General features: G+C 51.4%; 1 protein-coding gene across 1 annotated transcript; it reads left to right on the forward strand.

The window, feature by feature from the left end:
• Mal (mal, T cell differentiation protein) lies at positions 1-24,777 on the forward strand. The gene is made up of 4 exons (XM_004633149.2): positions 1-225; positions 19,092-19,259; positions 20,523-20,648; positions 24,196-24,777. The coding sequence occupies exons 1-4, from the start codon at positions 133-135 to the stop codon at positions 24,268-24,270; spliced, it is 462 nt and encodes a 153-aa protein (XP_004633206.1). The 5' UTR covers positions 1-132; the 3' UTR covers positions 24,271-24,777.
• The last annotated feature ends 263 nt before the right edge of the window (positions 24,778-25,040 follow it).

Genomic DNA, 25,040 nt, shown 5'->3' on the forward strand with positions numbered 1-25,040 from the left:
TGCACCGGGCTCTCCAGTTCTTAACCCGCACGCCCCAGCGCCTGGGCCACTGAATTCCGCGGAGCGAGCGAGTGGTCGTCGCGGAGCTGCAGCGCGCTCGTCCCCTCCCGAGGCCGTCGCCAGCTCGCAGGCATGGCCCCCGCAGCGGCTTCGGGTGGCAGCACCTTGCCTAGTGGCTTCTCAGTCTTCACCACCTTTCCCGACTTGCTCTTCATCTTTGAGTTTGTGAGTGGCCGCGCACCCCGCGCCAGGGCCGGTGGAGGGGACGGGATTGAGCGCGGGGATGTCGCGCCCAGAGCCGTGAGCGAGCGCGCGCCGGTAGCGTCCAGGTCGATGGGCTGGGGCGAGGGCTCCCCGCCTGGAAAGACCTCTCCACCTCTCCAAGTGCCGATGTCCCTTTCTAGACCAAGGACAGAGGGAAAACAGTCTCTTGGGTGGAAAAACCCAATTCGCATCCCCTGTCCCGTGGAGCGGCGAGGCAGCGTCCCGGCTGCGTGCGCTCCGCTCGCTTCGCCCCCTGGGGTTTGCCAAGGCTCTCGGTTTTGTCAAGGGCGCGACATTGCCAATGGAGGTTTACGGGTTAGGAATGGAATCCTGATTATTCTTTTCTGTTCTTAAAATTTCCCGCGAGTGAGACGTATTTGGGACAGTTTTGACCGGGAAATAAGAAAATACGGGGTCATTATTTGTTCCGTACTCTGCCCTGTAAAGGGGGGAGGTGGGCAAAGGGACCCATTGGGGGCGTCCCCCTGCCTCTGCTGACCTTGAGCAGGGAAGAGGTGTCTTCGCTCGAGCTTTGACGCCCCCCACCCTCCACCCTCCACCCCCGAGCTAGAGCCACCCTGCTGGCCGTGCCTCTGGAGGCTGGGACAGCAGGAGACTTGCCCGCTACGGCCTTCTGGTTAACTGCTCGCGGCTCCAGGGGCCATGGACGCTGACTTACAAGGGTGGGCTTTATTTCTTCCGTGTGTGTGATTCGTCGTGCCCGAGGGGATGCCTTTCCTGCGCACACCCACCCGTGGCACAAGTGGCAGCGCTCAGAGTTGGTTGGGAAAGAAAACGTGGAAAGCCGGGTTTCTTCCCGCCTGACAGAGGTGGGGTGCGCTCCAAAGAGGACAGGCTGAGTTTGGGAGGAAAGGGCAAGTGGAAGAGGCGCAGTTGCTCTGCGGCATCGCTGAATTTGTGGTGTGAGTTCAAATGAAGCCGAATCCCGGGGTGTCCAGAAAGTCCCGGGCAACGCCAGAGTCCTAGAAGCGGCTTGGAAGAAGCTGTGGAGCCCACTACCACCACTTGCAGGCCGGAAGCCGGGAGGGGCTCGGCCAAGGGCGGCCAGCTATTCAGTTAGCTCGCCCTACCTCCTGTGTTCAAGCCGCGCTTAAGCGGATGGGCAGAGTCTGGAGCACCAGCGCCAGCTGAGTATGTTTGACCCCCGTGACCCGGTGCAGGCTCCCTCACGGCCCTGGCCCATTCCAGCAGCGCCAATGGGTCGCTCTTTCCTCAAATGGCTTCTCAAGTGTTTCTCTTTATTGTCTTCAAGCCTTTATTTGTCCCCAATGTTGGATTTCTGAAAAATTGGGATCTGGGGAGAAATATTGAGCAGTTCCTTCAGGGGCAGATCAGAGTGACCAAAAGTTTTCTGGTGAGATTTGATCAGGCAGAGAGGAAGACCTTAGTGTCCCTTAAACTGCCTGGTGAGCAACTTACCCTGCTTTGGTAGCTGCTTAGGGTTCAAACAAGAATCACAAAAATGTGGTGGTTGGATTTTGGGCTTCTGTGCAACCCCCACAACTCCGTCCTCCTCTCTCTCCTGCCTTCCCTCCTTCTAGACCCTCAAGAGGACTGAGGTCATAAGGTGGCAAGTGGCCTTGGTGAGTGTCCCAGAAAGGACACCCTCCCAGGGTGCAGTCTGCCTCCTCTTAGCTCCAGTGAGGGCAGGAGTGGCCCTGAGGGTAGGAACTTCCCAGCCAGGCAGGGTGATGTAATCCGAGGTGCTGAGGGGACAGGAGGATCCCACCCGATTACCCCACAGCACCCACATATTTTTTTTTAAAACATTTATTTATTTATATGTGTGTGTGTGGCCAGCTCAGCCCACCAGGGGGCGGGGCTGGCTGGCATGTGGTGCTGGGGGATTGAACTGCCGTCCCTGTGCATTGCCAAGCTTGTTTCAAGTAGGTGCTTTAGACCACTGAGCCATCTCTCCAGCCCCAGCACCCACATATTGCAGAAAGAGTTTGGGGCGTGAGAAATCACTGTGTTGTCTCTTAAAGGAAACTGCTCCTCTACCATGATTCTGTGAGCTGTAATCATAGGGGTTTCTAGAACAAATGATTTCCTTTTACCACAGACACTTCCCTCTTTTGTTTTCAAAAGTGTTTCTCTTCTACTTCAATCGCTGCACCTCTGCAGGCTCCTCACCACCCCAGATATCCAAAGCCTCTGTGTCCTCTCCCAAGAGGCTTCGGACGTCTCTTGTCATCTGTGAGTCTCTTCCACTTTAGACTAGGGATGGACTCACAGGAGGAGGAGAATGCAGAGCCCAGGTCTTTGAATCCCCCTCTGTGCAGCCTGCACGTGTGAGGCTGATGGGCTGTGAGCTGTGTAAGCACTGGAGATGGACAAATGACTTGAACAGACATTTCTCCAAAGAAGAAATATATATGGGCAATGAAACACAGAAAAAGATGCCTAATTCCATTAATTCTCAAGGAAAAGAGGTCAAAACCACATCAAGACACCACTTCACAATCTATATCTATTATTTTATTTTATTTTTATTTTTTATTTTATTTATTTATTTTTTTTCGGGACGGGGGATTGAACTCAGGCCCTTGCGCCTGCCTGGGAAGCACTTATTCCACTGAGCCATCTCCCCAGCCCCAATATCTATTATTTTAAAAATAGGCACAGCAGCAAAGTCTGCAATAAAACTTTGAAACTAAACAAAAGGAAAATAGCAGGTATGGCCCTGCGCTGTGCCTTGTGCATTGCTGGGATGTGAAATGGTTCAGCTACTGGGAAGCTGAATGCTCAGAAAAACAGCTCTATGACCCAGCCATTCTGCTCCCAGGGATATGAGCATGGATGTCAAAGCAGAGCCTCAAGTGAAAGCATGCAGGTGCAGCTACTTTATAAGATGCCTACCCAATTGTTGTCCTACTTTGTCAAGGTTTTGTATGTTGCCTTCTTTGCCTTTTATTATTAAGGAGATAGTAAGTCCGCTGGGTACCCCACCCTTGTCTCACTCTCCCCAGGACTGCCTTCAGCCGAAAGCATGCTCACCCCACCCAATGGCCGTAGGCTTCACCACCCAAAGGCTGTGATCAGGACAGGTTTCTGTCTTTGCACACCCTATGCACATTGCCTCCCGTGTGCACATCCGCATTCGGTGTGATGCTGCTGATTTAAGGACCTTTGACCCTTCTGCGGGTGGGCATTTTGGCTATTTCTGGTTTGTTACGTTTAGCTACTACAAAGAATGTGGCCAAGAACACTATTTTTTTCTTCTTTCTTTTTTTTCTTTTGCCAAGAACATTCTTGTCATTGTTGCTGGACATTTCTCCCTGAATCCATGGAAGATTTTAGCACTCTGGGTGACCAGGTACACACATCTGTCCCAAATGGTTATTCTAATTTACATATCTCAGCGGTGGATTTACCAGGAAGCTGATAAAGTTGAATCCAACTCAAGACCATCACTGCCTAATTTTGTAGTATTATATAAAGAAGTTCCTCAAAATATATCAATAAGCTTCAGGCTAATCCTGGACCCTGGCAGCTCTTACCAGCAGCATGTGAAAGTCCCCATTGTCCTGCTGCACTTGATAACCTCAGACACTGTCACTTTCTGCTCATCCCATGGGTGTGAAATGCTTAATTATTTTTAAATTCTGTAGTGCATAAAGCTGATGGTGATTCACAGCTCACTTTCTCACGCCTGACCTCCCAATAGCCTGCAAGGTGGCACCCTCCACACTCCCTGGCAGGGAAACTGCCCACTGGAGCAGGCAAGGGTGGTGGCTGTGGGTGGGGCCAGGCAGTCTCACCAGGGCTCAGTGCCTCTGTACTGAGAGCTCTGACCTCTGAAAGCCACAGGGTCCTCACAGGAACAGGTCAGCAGGCCCAGCTCCGCAGTGTGACCCCACCTTTCTGAGCAGCCACAGAGCCACAAGCAGTGGGCTCACAAATGCACCCCTTGTAAGCTGAAGGGGTAAAGTGTCAGGTGCTCTCCTCGCCTCTCCAGCTCAAGCCAGAGCTCTGCTTCTGGCCACTTCCTCTGAGAATAAATAGAGATAGATAGATAGATAGATAGACATCCCACCCAATGCGAGACTTTCCTCTGTAGCCACATCTGTTTCCTCCTTCTCCTCCTTGTTAAGTCAGAGGCTTTGTAATACTCAACACCATTCCCCAGGCTGGGGAGATAGCTCTGGCAAGTGCAAGGACCCGAGTTCAATCCCCGGTACCACATGTTGCTCCAACCCTGAAACTGGGCATGGTGGCACATGCCTGTAATTCCAGGGCTGTGGAGGCTGAGACAGGAGGATCACTGTGAGTCTGAACTGTGTAGCATGACCCTATATCAAATATATATATATATATATATATATATATATATATATCCCAAGAATGGAGGTTAACATGGAATGCTTCCTGTCTCATCGTGGGCCAAGACCCAACTTTTCCTGCAGAGACCCTTACCCTACCAGGACACCAAGTGCCCGGAGACATGAGATCTTTCACCCCAGCCCTCCTCCCAGCAGGTGTGCAGGCAGGGGAAGGATGATTGGGAATTAAGAGAAAATAGTTCTTGGCTAAGAGTGTGCTAGGAATTCCAGGGGTGGGTGCTTGCCCCATCCCAGCATGCACTAGGAGCATGGATAGGAGGAGCAGAGTCAGCTGATAGGGTGTGTGTTTGGGGTGGAAGTGGGATGGGGAACTGGCTTGCGCTTTTGACCCCTACCATGAACTGGAGGTAGTCATTATTAAAATGAGACCTTTTTGTGACTTTTATTATTTGAGAGTGATCAGACCAGCCCTAGATTTTCACTTAACTGGGACAGAGCTGGTCCCATAGAGCCAAAAGTGGATCTGGGGCTGGCAGAGTGGCTTTCTGTTGGGTGGTCCACTTCCTGGTTATACTGAGGAGGGAGATTGTCTCCTAGGAGACAAGAGATGGAAAATCACAGAAGCCTAATTTTCAGAGCTGGGTGGAAACTGAGACTCAGGAGTAACTTGCCCAGGCCACATGGTGCCCAGGTCACTTATCAGTCCCTCGAAAGGAAAGCGGGTCTGCCCAGGCTGGAATTCTGCGCTCAGCCAGGCACCCGTGGGAGATTTTTTCCTACACCAGAGAGAATCCTCAGGAGACAGCCCTGGCCACCCGCCTGCAGCTAGGAGCAGGAATTGGGTCCCTTTTGTCCCTCCAGGGAATTAAGAAACAGCTCAGAGCCACTGGGCAGCTCAGGACTTCTCCCACCACCTCCCTTGTCAAAAATACACCCTGCAGATTCTTAGTCACCAGACCCAAGAATCTGCATTCGATAAGTCCTGATTCAGAGGGAGCGGTTCTCTGTGGCCACCGCCTTGACTTTTTAGTTTAGGGGCAGAGTGGCAGGGGCAGTTCTCAGTGAGAGGCTGAGGTAAGGAGCCCCAAGCATCCTGAGATTCCCATGGGTCTAGTACCAATTCTCTGGTCCATGAGAAGTGTCCCTACAGCCCAGCCAGAAAGCCATCCGACAGTCCCTAGGGAGTGGGGCCAGCCCTACTTGGCCAGCGCCGGGCAGGGCTGGAGTGTCCTTCACTGCCTGTGTCCACTGACTCCCAGCCCTGTCTCTTCATCTTGTGTGGGGGACCCCTCTCTGGAGCTGTTTAGCAGGGGATTCAGCCCAATGCTGCCTAGGGTTTCTCTCTTCCAAATCCTCCCTAAAGGAAGATAGAGGTCTGGGGGTGGAGGTAGGGGGTTGTTCTTGGCTTGAGAAGTGACTTTTCTGGTTTTTCAAGAACCAAGGCCTGCTTTGATCAGAAGTTGGTGACTTGGAGCTGTTCTCTGAAAAAGAAATGTAACCGCCCCTGGCATTGTCCTTCATGTGTGCCATCACAGCAGAGCTACAATTTTATTTTTAATGACAAAAAAAAAAAAAAAAAAAAAATTGCTGAGACATGTTGTATAGTCAAAAAAAGTTTAAAATGTTTGATGGCTATATTTGCCAACATTCTTTCTTTTTTTTTTTTCCTTCTTTTTGGCAGAACAAGGGATTGAACTCAGGCCCTTTTGTTTGCCAGGGAAGCGCTTGTTTCGCTGAGCCATCTCCCTGGCCCCTCAGCATTCTAGTATTTGAATATTGCTATGATTTCTCTGGCTTGTTCTAAAAGAATGTTTATTTGGCATGCTTTATAAATACTTAATTTTGGATTGATAATTTTATATTTTTCTTTTCTTCAGTACACGTTTCTTTTTGATATCACTTGAACATTTGCAGTACAGAATGACTGCAATCGCCACGAGGAGTTGGTACCTGTACACAACAGCTCCCTTTCCCTCCTCTTTCCCCTCCTCCCTCCATCTCCTGGTCCCTGTCCTAAACACTTTAACCAGAGCTCTATTTAAGACTGCCTTTAATCTTTCCATAGACCGCTCCCCATGCCTAGAGGTGAGGTCTCCCATAAGCACCCTCTATGCCATGAGCATTGGGGTGTAAGGGGACCCGAGATGCTGCTGTTCACAGAGCTAGGTTCACAGGCTGGCCAGGGCCAGGGCCTGAGTATCAGCACCCAGCCCAGCCACAGCAGCTGGAGGAAAGTGGCATACCCAGTGCTGCTGGCCCAGGCCAGTCCTGCCCAGCCTTGGGAATGGCTGAGCTTCGCCCTGGTCCCTGGACACATTCCTCGAGAGAAGGAGCTGTGATGGGGACATGGCCACCTGGGCCCAGCCCAATGTGAACTTGGGAGGACCTGAGTCTGGCTCTAACTGATTCAGCTTTCCTGAAGGAGTCTGCTTTGGGTCTTCCTCTGACATAAGCCAGTCTGGGGATTCCCTCTGTGACCCCAGCATCAGAGACTAGACATGGTATTTGGTCCCAGGGACGGAGGCCTGGAAGAGGACACCCAGGTGTTCCCTTCTGGGGCCAGTGGAGGTGGCACCCACATCCTTGAAGCAGAAATGCCATGATGTCATGTGACCACTGCCTTCCCAAGGTTCTCTTTTGTTCCCAGGAGCATGGACGAGGGAACAAGTTCCTAGTGGTCCTTAAGCCTTGGTGACTACCAACTTCTCCCTCTACCTTCTGGCAGAAGGGGTTTGGATTCCAGTCTGCCCTGACCAAGCACCAGCAGGATAACTATGTCCAAGGACAGTAAATGCACTGGCACTGATTCTGCCAAGCTCAGCTCTAGGCCCACTGCCACCTTATATATAGCTAATGTTCTAGCCTTTGGGGGCAAAACAGCCCCAGTGTGGAGTCATTTGAGTGAACCTGGAGCCTAAGAAAAATATGCAGGGCAGAGTGTGGTGATACACACCTATAACCCCAGCACTTGGGAGGCTAGGATAAGAGGTTCTCCAGGAGATTGAGGCCAGCCTGGGCTGCATAAGTGCATTCAGGGTCAGCCATACTACACAGAGAGACCCTGCCTGAAACCGAAACAAATAAACAGGAAATTACAGAAAAGCCTTGTCACCTAGCATGACAGGCAGTGGTAAAAAGAGGCCTCAGGAAACAGCCTGAACCGAGCCTGGCATTCCTGTGAGAATGGTCATAGGACACACCCAGGAAGGGCAGGGAAGAAAGAGGGAGAAAACCCATTAAACTGGAGTCATTTCCAAGGCAAATGGCTTTAAGCACAGGTGCTCCAAGGACAGGCTGAGGTTGGTTCTGACATACTCCTAAGGGTGGAGCATGGGGTGGGATGGCGTCACGAGAGTGGGTCAGTGACAGGAGCTGCAGGCCCATGTTTACTGACAGGCGCTGTCCTGCAGTCCTTGATCTGTGTGGCTTTGGTCATAAGCACAGACCTTGCTTTTACTTTTCCTAAGGCCTAGAGCTTAGCAAGGTTCATTGTCACAATGGCAGGTGAGGCAGGTAGACCAGGCCCCCCAGAGCGACCTCCTCGGCCAGTCCCTTCTTGTTTAGACCCAATGTGGCTATTTCTCTCTCTCACTGGTTATAGGAACCCCTCTGGACTTCTGTTATGGTCTGGAGGAGTTTGTAATTGTAAACCCAGGGGAAACTAAATTCTACTCTACCACTGCCAGTGCAACCCATGGCGAGAATCAAGAGACAAAGACTTGTCTGCAGTTGTGGGGATCCGGGGAGTCCTAAGTCCAGTCAGATCAAAGGCACTGACTGACCCAGGGCTGAACCCAGGTTTTATTAATTCATAAAGAGAAAGTGGCTCAGGATTGAAGTGCCCGAGCATGGGGAGCTGGGCTAGCTAGGAGACACCAAGGTACCTCTGCAGTGTGCAGAGAGGACTCTGCAGACACCACTGGCCAGTAGCCTCTGAGCTTGGAGGAATTTGCATAGCACAGTATCTTTTGTTCAGGGTTGGGCTGCTCCAGCTCTGATGTGTAGCTTTTTAATCCCCTGGGACCTCACCCCCTCTTTCTGCAGGCCTAGCTCACACTGAGTAGGGAGCTATAGGTGGGTCCCCACAGACCTGCACCTTGGCTAGACCCACTTACACTGCTTAAAGTCGATCAAGGGGGTGGAGTATTACCCTAGCAGCTCTGTGCTTATCGGTACACTTGGAAGTAGGGCAAAGGAGAGCCACCGTGGAGGCAGATTGTCCTCTTTCAGGGATGCCCTCCCTGGGGTCCTCCAACTGGTGATTATCCTCCAGGCCATGTCCCAAGCCAACCCCAATCACTGCGGGGATCTGTGGCAAACCATTGGGTGGGACCCCTGCATCACTGTGGACCTGGGCCCAGAAGCTAGCTTGTTGCTGCTCAACAGCTCTGGGAATATAACCAACAACGCGCCTCAGCTTCTGGGCCAGTAGAATGGGGCTGTAGTGGCACCTAGCCCCCGACTTGCCGTGAGGATTAAGGGAATGAATACCACCATGCAAAGCTTAGTAATGGGCGTGAGCGCTGAGAAATTCAGTGAGGCACCTTCATCACAGAAGGAACGTCATAGTGCCTACCTACACAAACTCAGACAGCTACAATGTCGCCAGGTGATGCAATCTTACAGGACCACTGATGTACATGTGTCCCATTGTTGGCCAAAATGTCATTACACAATGTGTTGTATGTACACAAAACTCTTAAACAAGGTGACATACAAAGTAACTGCTCATAGCTATTAGGTGCAATGATTATTAAATAACAATTCTAAAACCTCCTCTGGGGTCCGCCAGGTCAGCTGTGCCCAGAGAGGACACTGGGAGGGTCTCTAAGGAGCCGTGTGCGTACCTTTTGCTTTAGGCACCCCTTGTGATATTCTCAGGGCCAGGAATGTGAGGTGGAGAGTGAGGGAAGCAAAGATGTGTGGCTGGGTGGGACTATCGAGAGCACATGGGGACAGCATGGTGACAGGATGGTCAGGGAAAGCTGTGTGGATTCTGCTTGTGACACAAATTGCTGCACCAGCATGAAGTTGTAGGAGCCAGTTATGGGGCCAGAAATTAACCTTTCTAACATGATTTGCCATGGGTGACACGAAAGTGGACCCTCGTCTTCCCCAGCCTCCTCCCTGCTCTGGAGCTGCAGGGTGGCAGGCCAGGCACAGTTAGACTGAGGGCCTGGGAAAGAACCGCCCAGCCTGTGGGTCTAAGGACGCCCCCAGAGCATCCATAGAGTGCTCGTGCCTTTTGCCACGGGGTGTGTGGGATACTCCGCTGTTGGAGGCGGCCTGGGTTATCCCACCACCTCCAGCCTGACAGCTCCCTTTCTGGGTGCTCAGCGCACATCCTGGAGGTCTTTGCTTGGAGTCTGTCTCCCCTCTGTACTTGCTCGTGTCCCCTGCACGTGTCTAGGCACAATGTCAGGTTTGTCCTCAGTGAACACTGGTAAGAAAGAGACTAGGATCTGGATAACAGGTTAGGAATCACAAGATCCATCCTTGACTTCCAGGGTGGCCAGGGGAAAAATGACTATGGCCCCCAATTCCTAGGAAAGACCCCCCCAGGTCCCCAACAGGAGCGCCGTGGCGGGGTGGGGGGCCGGCTTCCCCCGCCTGTGTGCAGGGACACGCCTGCCTTGCTGTCTACCTGTGCATCATGCATCTACCTCCCCGGCGGCTCCTAGCCACGGTGTTTGTTTTTCTTGCTCTGCAGCCAGCCCTTTCGGGTCTAGTGTTTCCATGGCGTCTGTCTTTTACAGGTGGCTTATCTGGAATTTTTATGGAAACTGCTCATTTCCGTTTATCTTGTTGGGTAAAACCAGTGGGCATAGGTGTCGTAGGCAAAATTTTCCATCCAAGTGAGGACACGGCTAGATTTGTGCTCTGAGAGGGGTTGTGATTCCTTCAGGAACTGGTGACTGTCCTGTAGTGAGGGAGGTAGCTGTCACATCAGCCATTGATTCACTGTGGGACGGGTTTTCCTGGGGCCGGAGGGTGGGTAGGGTTGCAGGCCCGGGAGGGCATCTTCCCAGTGCACATTCTCTTCCCTTCAGAATGGATAAAGGGACACTCTGTTCTCACCTTGGTGGGATAACGGCACTGTGGGCATCCCTGGGAAGAAGGAGCCTGCTGCCAAAGAGGTGCAGAGGAGAGAGCCCCTGGCATGGGTGAACTGTGTCAGATCTCCTGGTGTTGTTCACCCTCAGAGTAGCCCCAGAGGCCAGACTCCCAGTGAGCTGCCTTTCCTTGGGTAGAGAGGGAGGAGGTTGCACAGAGAATCTTCTGGTCCCTGCCTCCCTAGCGACCAGCACGTACCGATGTCAGGACTCTGCTCCTGCGCTAAGTGAAGTGTCTCGCTGGTCTGCCTGCTCTGCTCTTGGTGGGCCCAGTACTGGGCACCAGGGGGCAGCAAGACTGGAAGAGGTGAGGAAAAGAGAAGTTGTTCTGTCCACTAGAGTGTGCCTGGGAAAGGCCTCTCCTGGGTGAGGCTGCTGCGGGCTGGCCACGGCACCCTCCATGCCCACCCAGGGCACGATGAGTGAGCCTGTGAGTGACTCGTTTCCCCACACCCCACACCACAGAACCGGAGAACTTGACGCAGGTGCTTCCTGCCCTCAGCTTGGCCTCTCAGAACTGAAAAAAAGCCCCCAGCCTCCCTCCAAAGCCATTTGGAGGCCAGAACCCTCAGATCTTGGGAAGGCTGTGATACCGAGGGGTTCTGTTTCCCTGACCTCACTTTCCATGCAGATAATTGTCCCCCTGGGCTTCACCTTAGCATCTGCCATCAGCCAACGGTGCCACTTCCCTCCTCAGCAGTAGGGCTTATTCTTTTTGTCTCTCTGAGGCAGGGTCTCATTGTGCAGTTCAGGATGGTCTTGAGCTCAGTTTTTAGCCCAGGCTGGTCTCAAACTTGCAAGGATCCTCCTCCTCAGGCTCCCAAGTGCTGGGATTACAGTCATGCACCTCCATACCTGGCAGTAGAACTCATTCTTAGCCCACCTCTATACACAAGAACACAAGTACACACATGTATGTATATACACACATGCATACACATGCTCATGCATGTATGAACATGTAACATGACATTAATGCATGTGTGTATATGCACTGTGCATACACAGACATGCATCTATTCCCCCCCCCTCTCTATATATATATTGCACACACAAGTGGAAGAAGATTGTCCCCTGCTCTCTAATTCACAGGATGATTAATTGTTCCAGCCAATCCACCCTTAGCACTGAGCGAAGCCCGCTGGGCTCTCTGGAGGGCAGTGACCACACTGGTCAGGCCACTTCCACAGCGTCCCGCCAGCAGGAAAGAACACTCGGCAGCTGACACCATTCAGGGAGTACATTCCCGCAACTTGAGCCGCTGCTGTCTCCCTGGTGGCCCCTGCAGAGTCCCCACAGGCAAGGAGCTCCCAAGAGCCTGTGACGTGTCTGCACCGGCCCCTCACTAGAGAAGCCGTTTCTCTTTTTCCTTCCTGGGGAGATGACTTTTGTCAATTGATCAAAATTTGGTGCAGCCCAAGCCCAGGGGCCAGTTTGCATTACTTCCCGAGAATTCAAAGCGCAGACCCTGAGCAGCACTTGCCATGGGAGCTGTCTGGAGTCCGAAGCTGGGCTCCAAGGAACCATGCTCAATAGGCCGTAAAAGGCAGGCCCTGCCTGCCTCACATCTTGGCTCATTCGACCGGCAGAATTTCTGCTGTGGAGAACCCAACAGACCGCAAGGAAAGCATGCAGAGAATTTGAGCCAGTCCCTGGCACTGGCCTCCGTTCGCAAGTCCTCGGGCCAAGGGGCTGGAGTTGTGGATGAAGAGGCCTTTCAGCTGCACATGCAATGGAGCCTCCACATGAATGTGGAGAATGTGCTGGAGAATTCCTGTCCCCTATGGAACTGAGGCGCTTTGTTCGAAGGAGGCTCTCTAGTGTCTTCCTGCCCTGCCTTTCCTTCTGCAGAAGCAGACACATTCCTCTCGACTTTTGGTTTCTGGGCAATCATCTTTTTTCTTTTTTTTTTTTTTTTTGTGGGACCAGGAATTGAACTCAGGCCCTTGCACTTGCTAGGCAAGCACTTATTCCACTGAGCTATCTCCCCAGCCATGGAAATCATCTTTTTTTTTTTTTTTTTTTTTAAATCATCCTTTGGATGCATTTAAGGTCACTCTTAAATCCTGGGTCTCAAGAAGGTCGAGAGTGGCTAATTGCTCTGGGATGTTCACACAGTTACCGGGGACACTTCACTTCTTCCTATGACACCTGTGACCGCAGCTTAGAGCACGCACTTGTGCCAGGCACTCTCCAGATAAAAACTTGTTTCTTAACTGTCCTTATCACCACTTTTCAGATAAAAGAGGGTAAGTAATGCCGTGCACTCAGGAATAAAGTTCACGCAGCTGCTACGTGGCAGAGTGGGGCCGCAGACTCATCAACTCTGGCTCGGCAGTCTGCACCTCACCCATGTAGTCTGCCTCCCATGGATTAATCCAGGAAGAAAGAGTGAGCATCTTCTCAGGTTCACACAAGCGTGACCCCAAAGACTGTCTCATGAGGGAGTGTTTTACACAAAGATCATTTGATCAAGTAGCCCCTGGCTGCAAACTCTTTTTACATCTTCGTGAACTCTTTGTCTAGTTTTGGACGTGATTCCCTGTCTATTTTAGAGCTTTATCTCTGCTCCGCATCCAACACTGAATCAAAGATGCACAGCTTCCAGGCCAAAATACCGGGGCGAGAAGGGGCCTCTGATCACCATAGACAGCAAGAGTACACCCCAGCCTATGGAGGGCTCCCAAGGACAAGCCGGTCCCAAGTTCAAGGCCGGACAGGAATGGAAGCTTGGAGAGGAAAGGGGGAAGGAGAGGCAGGCAGAGAAGAGAAGGGGAGCGTTGGCGCAGGGGCCAGGAGGGACTTCGTAGGAGTCCCTGCTCCCGACACTGCTGGAATGGCAGCCAGCCAGAACCTACCTCCCCTTCTGCTTGGCAGGAGTCACCAGAACATCACTCAGGGCCCGTGTCATAAAAACAGCCCCTTGTCCTATCCCTGCTTCTCTGCCGCTGAATCAGACCCTGGGCCTGAGCCTGGACATAGGTTTGGGGATTTTTTAGAAAGGCCTTCTAACTGTTCTAATGCAGTCAACCTGGCCTTTGATAGAGATGAGCGGACACGGGGCCGTGCCTCTTCTTGGGTGAAAGATGTCTTCACAGCAATGACCTCGGACCACTTGCTGCCCAGAAGCCTGAAGGCACCTCCTCTCCCTTACAAGGGGAAGCCTTGAACCCTCACCCACCCCCGGCCTTGATAAATATTTGGCAAGCAGCGTCCAGGGCCAGGCTGGCGTGGATTGCTCACAGCCTGGGAGTGCCTTATCTCCCAGGTTTGGGTGCTGCACGCACTCTCTGTTTGCGCTCTGTATACTTAGTAGGTGGAGTGGGGTGGGAAGTGGCTGTGGCCCCGTGATTCACACTAAATCTCAGCTTGTCGGCTTACCCTTTCCGGAGGCCTCTCTTGTCACCCCATGCCCCCACCTCGTGCCCTACTCCCCACTCATCTGAAGCCCCCGCAGCAGCTTCTGAATACCCTGGGCTCACCCTGTACCTGTCCTCCCCCCCAGTGCCACTCCCTGAGCCTCTGGTCCATTCGTTACCCAGATGAGCCTGTCTCTTCCTTCAAGGCTGGACTGAGACCGTGCACCAGGCCGGGCTGTTTTGCCTACCTGAGGGCGGGCTGTCGGCCTTCACTTCTCCTAAGAGTGCTCAAGTCCTTTATAAAGAATAGTGTAGCGTTTTAATGTAACCTAAGCACACCGTCCAGTGCTCTTGAATCATCTCTAGGTGACTTAAAATATCTAAAGCAATGTAAATCGTTGTTTAGGGAATAGCAAGGGAGGGAAAAGCCCGAGCTTTTGGGGCAGATGCAATTGTTTTCCTCCTGTATTCTTGATCTGCATTTGTTGAATCCAAGGATGTGGCACCTGTGGCTAGGAAGGGGTGGCCGGAATGGGTTGTCGATGCTCATGTCTTGTCCCTGTCTTATGTGGGGCCGGGCACAAGGCCAGAAGCTTCACACTGGCATCCATAGTCCCAGCCCACTCACAAGCGGGGAGCGATCAGCCACTTGCTGCTCACACGTGAGGAAGTCGAGGCTGGAGAGGCTGGATCCCTTGCGGGACCCCTACAAATGCTGCGTGAACCCCCACAGAGCTGCACATGTGCAGGGAGCCTTGCTCATCCCTGCTGTCGCAGCTGCATCACGCTTTCTCGCTGGGATCCTCACATCAGAGACCAGAGCAGAGGGCGTCCATGCCACGCGTCCATGGCCAGCTGAGATGGAAACTTCCTCTGTTTCTGAGGCCAGCCCTGCTCTTGTCTGTGTCCCCTTCCTCCTGCTCACTCCCTCAGGGGTGCTCTGCACCACGTCAACCCCTCCCGGGGTACTCTCTGTGGCTCCATCCTGTGGTGTGGTGGCCCCACAGTCCATGTCCTGGCCACCTTCTGGGCAGGGCAGTAAGGATCATAGTCTCCAGGGAGCAAAGCCCCAGGGCCGGAATGATTTCATCTCTGCTAAGGCGATGACCTCCACGTAAGGTGTGACATAGCTCCTGGGACATATGGGGACATCTTTCCCATAAGAATATTTCTGGGCACGAGCGGTTCTATGGCCCTTTCTGGCCTAGAGATGAGACATCTCCGAGACTGTGGCATCTGAGATGGTGGAGACATTGTGTAAAAGTCCCCATGAGAGGTGGTCTCTCACCGTGAAGATTTGATGCTTACATGAAAGTGAATCACAAAGTTCTTTTTGGTAGTGGGAATTGAACTCGTGACCTTGCACTTGCCAGGCAGGTTCCATGCCACTTGAGCTACGGCCCTGACCACAAAGTCCATGTAGTATGTGATTCTGTTCACAGGAAAGTTCAGGAGAGGGAACTCTAGAGACTGGGAGTAGATTAGTGGCTGCCAGAGAGCAGGGAGGAAAGCAGTTATGGGGTTTCTTTTTTAATGATGAAAAGTGTTCTAACATCGGCTTTGGGGATGTTTGCACTTATCTGAGTTAATGCACACATTAAACACCACTGAGTCATGTACACTATGTGAATTACATCTCACTATAGCTGTTTTAAAGACAAAGACTTTCGCCCACCATCTCTATGAAATCTACTGCTGTAGATAAATCATGCAAAGAAAAAGCAGTCCACCTAAATTTTATTTTATTTTTTCCACCTAAATTTTAAAAGGACCTCTTTTCAGGATGAGGCATCCAGGGTGTACAGGGTCCTGAGGTCCACCTGGGGCCAGCGGCTGGGTGTGTGCACAGGGAGTCCCTTGGGCAGCTGAGGACAGGGGTGTGGACTGAGGACTCCAGAGCTCTGCGTGAACGTGGGACTGCATGGATGCATGTGTGTGTGTGTGTGTGTGTGCACACGCAGATGGATGGACAGACAGACAAAGAGAAAGAGCCAGAAGGGTAGAGAGAGTGCATTTTCCAAGAAGCCGAAGCAGCCTGCCTCAGACAGAAGCAAACGCACACCCAAAGTTGAGGCTGACTTCCGGCCAGGCTTCCTCTTGCCTCGTGCTATCACAGAGCTCCGAGCTCAGCTTGCTCAGAGCCCCAACTCTGACTTCTCACTTTCCTGCCCTTGAGTCCTGACCCTCCAGGGCCACACAGGCAAGCATGGAGCAAGAAGAGGTAAAGGAGGGTGGTTCTGCAGACCATGCACTGAGAGCCACCCCTCGGATTGCCACACCCACATGTCACCTGGGCATTTTTAAAAATTTATTTTAAAAAATCTTTTATTTATTTATTTGGTACAGGGTCTTGCTGTGCAGCTTGGACTTGTAGTGACCCTCCTGTCTCAGTTATTTCAGGCGTGCACCGCCACACCCAGTTTCCATGGCCAGCACATGTGGTACCAGGGATTGAACCCAGGTCCTGGCGCTTGCCAGGCAGATGCTTAGACTGCTGAGCTATCTCTCCAGCACCCCTGGGCATTTATTTACCTGTATGTATTTAACAGTTAAATTCCTCCAAAACTGTGATGTTGCTGCCATAAACTTAAAAACAAGGGCCCAGGAGATAGCTCAATGGAATAAGTGCTTGCCTGGCAAGCACAGGGTCCTGAGTTCAATCCCTAGTACCGCAAAAAAAAAAAAAAGAAAGAAAACAAAAACAATACCCCTATCCAACTTGCCTTTGCCAGTCTATGCTTGGACAAAATTCCAGACTCCTGGCCACACCCTGAACCCTCCTTGCTTGGTCAGAATGAATGAAGAGAGTGGAAGAGAACTGTTTTCCTGCGGTGGCTTCTAGTTCCTCACCCTCAAGGGCACTGGCCTCTCGGGAACACCCCCGCCCCACTGGGTTCTGCACGGATTCCGTAAGGGGTGCTGCTCACAATGCGTGGCCCACACTGCTCTTCGGATTTGGTTCCTAAGTCATTTTAACTTACCCTCAGGCATCTACCGGGAGACTGAAGGCCAGTTAACCAACCCAGACAGGAAAGGACTAGCTGGGTCTTCCTGATGTCCCCCGGGGAGCCAGCTGCCATGAGCAGTTCACCCACAGCCACCTGGTTTAGGACAGCGTCACTTTGCCACCAACCAAACAGAACAGTGTTCAAGCTGAGGGCTAAAGAGGAGATATGCAGGACTCCCTGCAAAAGACAACCCGGAAACCCGACTTAGGCTGACCCCTCAGATGGTGACATGGAAAGGGATGTCCTAGGACAAATGGACAGGCCCATGTGACCCTCCCTTGTCTCTGTGTCATACTCCTTGTGAATCCAAGTTCCACTCCGCCAGTTTTATGCGTTCTTCCCCTTACCAGTGTGCATTAAGGAAAGAGCTGAATCTGAATTCTGTTTGATCTTAAACTCAACTGTGGGTGACATCGGCACATATGTCTCCTTCTGGGCAGCCTGAAGAGTCTTAGTTGATTTTGCTCTTCTTTTCGTAAGGTGCATCTCTGTCACAAAATTTCAGACAACTAAACGTCCATCAGTGGATGAAGTCTTTGGGTCAGAGAAGCTCATATCTGATTCATGCAGTACAGCTGGGTCTGGATAAATCCAGATTTTCCGTGGCACTCGTTTTTCTATCTTTTTTTTTTTTTTTTTAATGTATTTGGTACAGGGTCTCACTATGTAGCTTGGACTTGTAGTGATTTCCTGTTTTCAGCTTTCCCAGAGCTGGGATTACAGGATTGCACCACCATGCCCAGACTTGGTGGCCAGCTCTATGTGCTGAGAGGCAGGGCTAACGCCACACGTGGTCCCAGGGATCGAACTCTGGTCCCTGTGTTTGCCTCAGCAGGCACTTAGTCTGCTGAGCTTTCTCATTGGCCCTTGATTTTTCTGTCTAAATGTGACTCTCTGCTGATGTTGCCCAGCCAGGAGGCTCAGAGGACACCTGTAAAGATATCTCTGACCAGAAGGTGGGCAGCAGATCCAGAAAGACAGGGTCAGAGTTCCAGTGAGTTCACACCACAGAGGATGTAGGACCCGGAGCCCGCAGCCCCAAATGCTCTGCAGTACCTTGGAGACGGTTGGCTACAGAGTCCTGCACAGGGGTGCTTATCTGGGCATGGGAACAGGTGAATGAGGCTGGGCGACTTCCTGCAAGGGTGAAAGGATGGAGGAGAAGTGGAGAAAATTCTAGTGCGAGGGTGCCCGGACCAAGGATGCCAGTGGCCCCCACGTCTGTCCTGAGTTCCTCTCTGAAAACAGCAGCTCTCTGAAACTAGCATTGGGGACAATAAGCTTTGGTGTTATCTGGCTAACCTGAGTGTACTTATCTCAGCCCTATCCTTAGTCATTGGAGGGGACAGGGCCAACCTGGGCTCTCTCTACTCCAACCTCAGTGCTAACAGTCAGAGCACATCCTGAAATTGACGATGGGGGTGCAAGTCTTAAAAAAAAAACCACCACAACCAAAAACTAAGAACACAGTGTGGCTAAAGAATTTGTTACCATTTCAGAAAGGAAAGAAGATCTCAGAAGGAAGCTAGTCCTTCTAAAGAGGATATGGGGTGCTTTGAATTCCTCCTTGGAATGACAAGTTCACTGTGCTGCCTCTGCCTCAGTTTCTCCACCTGATAGATTACTTACTACCTCACTCCTAGTGTTGATATAAGACTTAACTGAAGGGTAGGGGAGACGGCTCAGTAGAATAAGTGCTTTCCAGGCAAGGGCCTGAGTTCAATCTCCGATTCCACAACAATAACAAAAAAGACTTAACTGAGTTCAACTTAAAAGTGCATATGACAGCAGTTTATAAGTATAATGTATCTGTATAAGTAAAGATTCTATTTAAGAAATACAAAAAAAACATACTAGCAGGGACTTGGAAAATCTGAGATTAGAGATCTAGCCTAGGGCACTTCAGGGTGAAAGTCACTTTGGTGAGAACGCATTGTCCTGTTCTCTTTGCCTGTTTCCCCAGGGTCCCTGTGTGACCTAGGGGACGAGGTCTATGGGGCTCGTGCTCTCTTCCTCCAACAGTGTTCCCATCTCTCCCTGCAGGTCTTCGGGGGCCTGGTGTGGATCCTGGTGGCCTCCTCCCTGGTGCCCATCCCCCTGATCCAGGGCTGGGTGATGTTCGTGTCTGTGTTCTGCTTCGTGGCCACCACGTCCCTGCTCATCCTGTACATAATTAATGCCCACGGTGGGGAGACATCCTGGGTCACACTGGTGAGTTTCAGCCCAGTGTATTTGGTGGGGGAGGAAGTATTGGGCCCTCTGCTGCTCGGGGAGGCCAGCTTCTCCGGCCTGGGTGGGGCTGCCCTATGGATGCCTCCCCACACATTCCAGGCATGAGCTGGCCAGGTCTCAGCTCAGACGCTGCACAACGGCCCACGGGTCCTAGCTTCAAGGAGATCAGAAGGAGGAGGCAGGGCGTGACGGGTCTGCTGCCCATTCACATCAGGCTGTCCTGCTTTCTCTTCCTTGACTGTTTTTTCACCAACAAGCGATAGCTAACCCCCTTCCCCCACCACTTGCCCCTGCCAGGCAGCTGGCACAAGCCGGACTGTTTGCATCTTGCAGCCGCGGGGTCCCAGATGTTGGCCCTCAGCCAGTGGCTCCCCTGTGCTCAGGCCACGCTTACTGCCCAGTTTCCCAGTCGCTACCTTCCAAGCACAGTTACCAGAGACAATTTTGGACAAAACTGGCCTGCAATCTTTCTTCTATAGAAACCCTGTTCTGGGGCCCTGGAAAAGGACATTTATATAAGAGATACCTTTTGCTTCTTAGTCTTCTGCCTCCCTAAAAGACTCTTACTTCGACTTTTGGAATCACTTCCAAAATACAGTTTTGTGGGCCAGTGAGATAGCTCAGCGGTCTAAAGCACCTGCTTAGACAAGCTTAAGCAAGTGCAGGGACCACAGTTTGATCCCTGGCACCACATGCCACGCCAGCCCTTCCCCCAGGGCAGGCTGAGCCAGCCACCAGAAAAAAAAAAAAAAAAAAAGACAAAATACAACTACACAAAACTGTGATTTAGTTCTGCTTCAAAATATACCAGGAGCCAAAACAAACAAATAGATAAGTAAAACCAATGAAAGGAAAAAATAATAGAAGACTGTTTCTCTCCTCCATACTCGGCTAGGGAGCCCCATCTAAGCCACAACTGTGACCACGGATGACACATCCCAAGTCATAGCCAAGGGTGCCCCTAACTTCTCAGCTGACCCCACCTTGCGGAAAAGCAACACCCTTTCTCCAGCCAAGCAAGTACTCTGGGTCCCCAAACCCCAGAAATAGCCTAGCTGGACAGCATTGTTCAACCCACCTCTGTGAAGTTGGGATTCAGGGGTTGGGACTCAAGGGAAGTCGCAGGAGACAAAAAAAGACGTGAGCCAAGCTGGAGGGACAGATCGGGCTGATCACATCCCACGTCTCGTCCCATGTCCCTTTCTCTCCATCTCGTTAACACCTGCCCTCTCTGATCCACAGGACGCAGCCTACAACTGTGTGGCTGCCCTGTTTTACCTCAGTGCCTCAGTCCTGGAAGCCCTGGCCACCATCCTCACGCGTGATGGCTACACCTACAAGCAGTACCATGAAAACATCTCGGCTGTGGTGAGTCCCTGACTGACCGCCCACACCCAACTGACTGCCCACACCCGCCGTCCCTCCCTGGAGCTCAGTAACTTTGGAATGAAGCTACACCCCCATTTCTGACTCAACAAAGCCCCCCTCCCAGACAGGAGGGCGTGTGCTGCCCAGGCCTGGGGTGGGCCGTGCAGCAGGCAGCGATGTCTGAGCAGTGACAGTCAGTTGTGGAGAGCCCTGAGTGGTCTGGGTGGTCCTTAAACAATCTAGCAAGCCAGTGATGTAAGTGCTGTTATCACACCATGTCACAGGTGGAGAAGTAGGACATGGCGAGTTTGGGTGACCCACCAAGATCACAAGTGTCATCCCCAAGGCACACACTCACGGCCTGGGTTGTCTTAACGGGTTGGATCAGAATGATGGTGTGAGAGACTGTATTGTCGTGATAGTGTTCTTTCCAGGGTTTTGCCTGCCGGGCCTTGGCTAGCTCACAATAGGAAGCATATTTCTAACTGTAGGTAGTGTTCTAAAAATAAGAAAATTTTCAGAAAACATGCCCCAGATTTCTAGAATTGACCTGAGGGTCATCCGGATTTGGAGGCAAAGATAGCAACAGATGCCAAGTACCTGCTGCTCTGCCCATTGTGCCCCTCCTGTGGGAAAGGATGGGGCAGAGGCTGAGCGAAGCCCACAGCTGGGCATGGGTGGGCTTTGGCATGGGATCTCCTGCGGGGAGGAGTTTGGGAATAACTTCTCAGACCCATGTCCCTGTGGACCAATCTCTTGTCTCGGGAAGCCCCATGCTCCCCTTGAGCTCCCAGCCTACAAGTGCCTCTGCATGGTCACCTTGGCATCCCTGTCACCCTTGATGTGCCTCATGGTGCCTCATGGTGTGGCCTGGCCAGCTTCTAAACAGTGACAGCCAGACAGCTTCTTGGTTGTTCTTCCCTGCCTGGGAGGCTGCTGACCCATCTCCCCTGCCATCTGTCACATGCCTGAGTTCCATCTCCCTGTCTGCGGATCACCTGACAACTCTCTCATCCTAAGCTCAGAGCTTCTTTCCCAAGACATCTGTAGCGCATTTGACAATTCCCATAAAACAGTTGTACATGGTGGTAGCAAAATGTAGATGGGTTATAGTTAGTGATCGGCACTTAGTGAGAAAACCCAAGTTGAAGGCTTTAATGCCCCTGTGCCCGGGGAAGGTCTCTCACTGAGAACCACTGGGATCTCCCACATTCCAACCTTTCTCCAACGTTTTATTGAAAGACAACATACACCAGGGGAGCACGTGAATTACACATGTACAGCCTGGTGGATGGCCAGGAAGTGCCCATCTGTGTAGCTAGGGTCCAGGTTTGGAAATGGGATACAATGAACAGCCCCCAGCAATCCACCTCTTGACCTTCCATCTCTGCCACCAGCTGATTTTGGATTTCTAGCACCCAGTTGACTGTTATCTAACTTCACGTAACTGAGGTTAGGGTGTGCTTTCTTTGATGCCTGGCTTTTTTCCCTCAGTCTTATTCATCCATGTGACTAGATGTAGGGATATGTTGCTTATTTGCATTGCTGTAGAGTATTCCACTGTATGATTATAGCGACAACTATTTATCCATTCGACATTGGATTGTGTCCACATGCTTTGTTAGAGGACAGACCTGAGCACACCTGGAAAAGTTAAGAGTCCTGGTGCCAAAAGCTCAGCGTGTTAGGAGGCAGGTGCACCAAGCTGGAAGCCCCAAGGTGAAATGTGGACAAAATTCAACGTATTTCAACTTCCAGTGAGAATAAACTGGGTCCGTGCATGAGGCAGAAGGTGTCATCGTTACTCTGCATTGAGCTCCGGATTCTGCCCAGACACTACATGACTTTTGGATGATGTTGGGAGCAGCCATGTGGCGCATATGCAGATCCAGGACACCTCAGAGCCTCTTCCCATGTGCCCCTGCCCTTTAGAATCATCCAGCCTGTGTTGTAGCCTCTCTGTGGTTTTGGTTGGCAGCTGTGTCAGAGGCTGGGCTTCCTCCCTCTCTCCTCTGTTGGTGGCAGAGTGTCTTCACCAAAGAGAGACTGGATATTGGTAGAAACTGAAGAGAGCTGGAGATTTCTGGAGAACTCTGGAAGTTTCTAGATCCTACTGTGGTGTGCAGTAATGGAGGCAGTTCAGAGAAAAGGCCCGAATGTGGCCCTGAAAGCCCCAAGCTCAAGGTGTCCCGGATGTGTCATTTTCCTACCTCATTTGAAAACTAGGTTTCTGTTTCCTGCTGGGACACCTAAGGTGCTTCTGCCAGAGGTTCTCCTTGGGCCCAGAAGTCACATCTGATTAGGGAGCTGCTCACTCATGTGTAACTGCTCCCTTCTGAACAGGGCACCCCATGAGTTATCTTGAATTTGTTATTAAATAACTCGCTGACTCACAGCCTGTGGCCAATGAGGGCGAAGCATTCCCCATCGAGGGGGCAGGGAGCACAGCCTGGGGCGGCTGCTGTTTATGGGCATTTTCAAGAGTCACACAAGCGTAGCTGCCCCAATTGTTGTTCCCAGATTGGAAATTCTTAACTCCCTGCCCAAGGTCAGAAAACCAGGTGCAGCTATTATGGGACTGGAAGCAGGCATACCTGTAAGACAGCCACCCAAAGAAGTGGCAGGAGTGGGTGTCCGGGTGACAGAACCAGTCACTAGTGACCATTTGTCATGTTGTCAGGGCCTTTGTTCCTAGTGCCAGATGGCTGGCTGCTTCATCCCAACAGTTTCCTCAGTAAGGCTTGTTCTCTCTCTCTCTCTCTCTCTCTCTCTCTCTCTCTCTCTCATCTTCCTTCCTTCCTTCCTTTCTTTTTTTCATAGTACTGGAGATTGAACCCAATCTTTTCACTAAGCTACTTCCTCAGTCTTTTTTAAAATAAATTTGTGTATTTTGAGACAAAATCTCACTAAGGCACGAAGTTACCCAGGCTGGGACCAAATTTGAGATCCTTGATCCTCAGCCCCGCAGAGTGCTGGGATTACAGCCATGCACCGCCATGCCCAACTTGTTCCTCTTCCTACCTCCCCTAACCCTCATTTCCTGTGAAGCTGCATCCCCCTTCATACATGGGAAATGAAGAATCTTGGACTAAGATTCTTCTGGTAGAGCCTAAGGGTCTCCAGGGAGCACGCAGAACTTATGGAGAACCAGCTAGCCTGTGTGTCCATAATCTCACAGCCCGGTGCTGGTCAACCTGGTGGACATTGGTCTTACTGACATGAGGAACAGAAGTTTCCCATAGACAGTTATTCACGTTCGCCCAGGTGCTTTCATGGAAGGGCTTTTGAAGACTCTTAATTCCAGCCAACTGACCCCCATATGACACTGTATGACAGCAGGTCCTTTTCCCTTGCACCCTGAGGCCAAGGGATCATCAGCTAGGTCACTGGCTGCTGCACATCTGAGCTCCACAGGAAGGGTGTGTGTGTGGGGGGGGTCTGTGTGTGTCTGTGTGTAAGCATGTAAGCAAGGTGTGTAGCACACTTTGATAGTGTAGACAGCCCCCCTTGTCCCTCCTCCTGCTAATGTTCATTTCTTTCTTTCTAGGTGTTTTCCTACGTAGCCACTCTGCTCTATGTGACCCATGCTGTGTTCTCTTTAATCAGATGGAAGTCTTCATAAAGAGGCAGAATTGAGCTAAAACCCCAGAATGGTGTTAACTCATCAGCCCATCTTCCAACCTAACTTTCTAGGATGTAGACACGCTCTCCATGATGGAAAGGAAGAAAACAAACTAAAAGCAAAAAAAGAAAAGGCCACAGTGTTTCTGCAGTAGCGTGTTTACCCTCCTCCCCCTTTGTGTCAGGGCCTGGGGGCTTGCTGTGTTTAACCTCCAACTGCTGAGCTGTCTTTCTAGAGTCACTTCCTGTCTGTGAAAGGGGCCAATGGGTGTGAGACATAACCTGTGTCGGAAGCAACAGTCCCCTGCTGACCCCTGGACCAGAGCCTGAGAAGCACCTTCTGGAATATACCATAGGCTCTTTTGAGCACACCATTGAGGCATATTTCTGTCTTCGTGGATGATCTGCTTGTCATAGGGACTGCAACTCACCCAACAGAGGTTTCTAAATGTCCATGGTGGAAGATGATAACCCTTGGGAATACTTTATAAAGTGCCTTTATGTTCAATACATTTGTGGGGTATTTTCTGGGTTTTGATTTTAATTTTTTCAGTGGCAGGAACACCAACCTGTCAGGTTTCTTTCTGAAGAATCCTTTGATTTAACCTGAATCTCAAAAGGCAGCATCAAGTGACAGTTTGGATGACACTGTGTTCAGCCACTGCCCTCAGAGCTCTGTACAGAGCCATCCCTTCCCCCACCCGCCCAGCAACATCCGCCAAGACCACTCCCTGTTCTCAGATATTGGCAAGAGCCACCCACAGCCCAAGA

This window comes from Octodon degus, unplaced genomic scaffold, assembly GCF_000260255.1.
Source record: "Octodon degus isolate 3935 unplaced genomic scaffold, OctDeg1.0 scaffold00052, whole genome shotgun sequence".
NCBI classification, from domain to species: domain Eukaryota; kingdom Metazoa; phylum Chordata; class Mammalia; order Rodentia; family Octodontidae; genus Octodon; species Octodon degus.

Coding starts and splice junctions, on each gene's coding strand:
- Mal (XM_004633149.2), top strand. CDS start 133: ATGGCCCCCGCAGCGGCTTCGGGTGGCAGCACCTTGCCTAGTGGCTTC. Junction 226..19,091: donor TGCTCTTCATCTTTGAGTTT/GTGAGTGGCCGC, acceptor CTCTCCCTGCAG/GTCTTCGGGGGCCTGGTGTG. Junction 20,649..24,195: donor ATGAAAACATCTCGGCTGTG/GTGAGTCCCTGA, acceptor CTTTCTTTCTAG/GTGTTTTCCTACGTAGCCAC.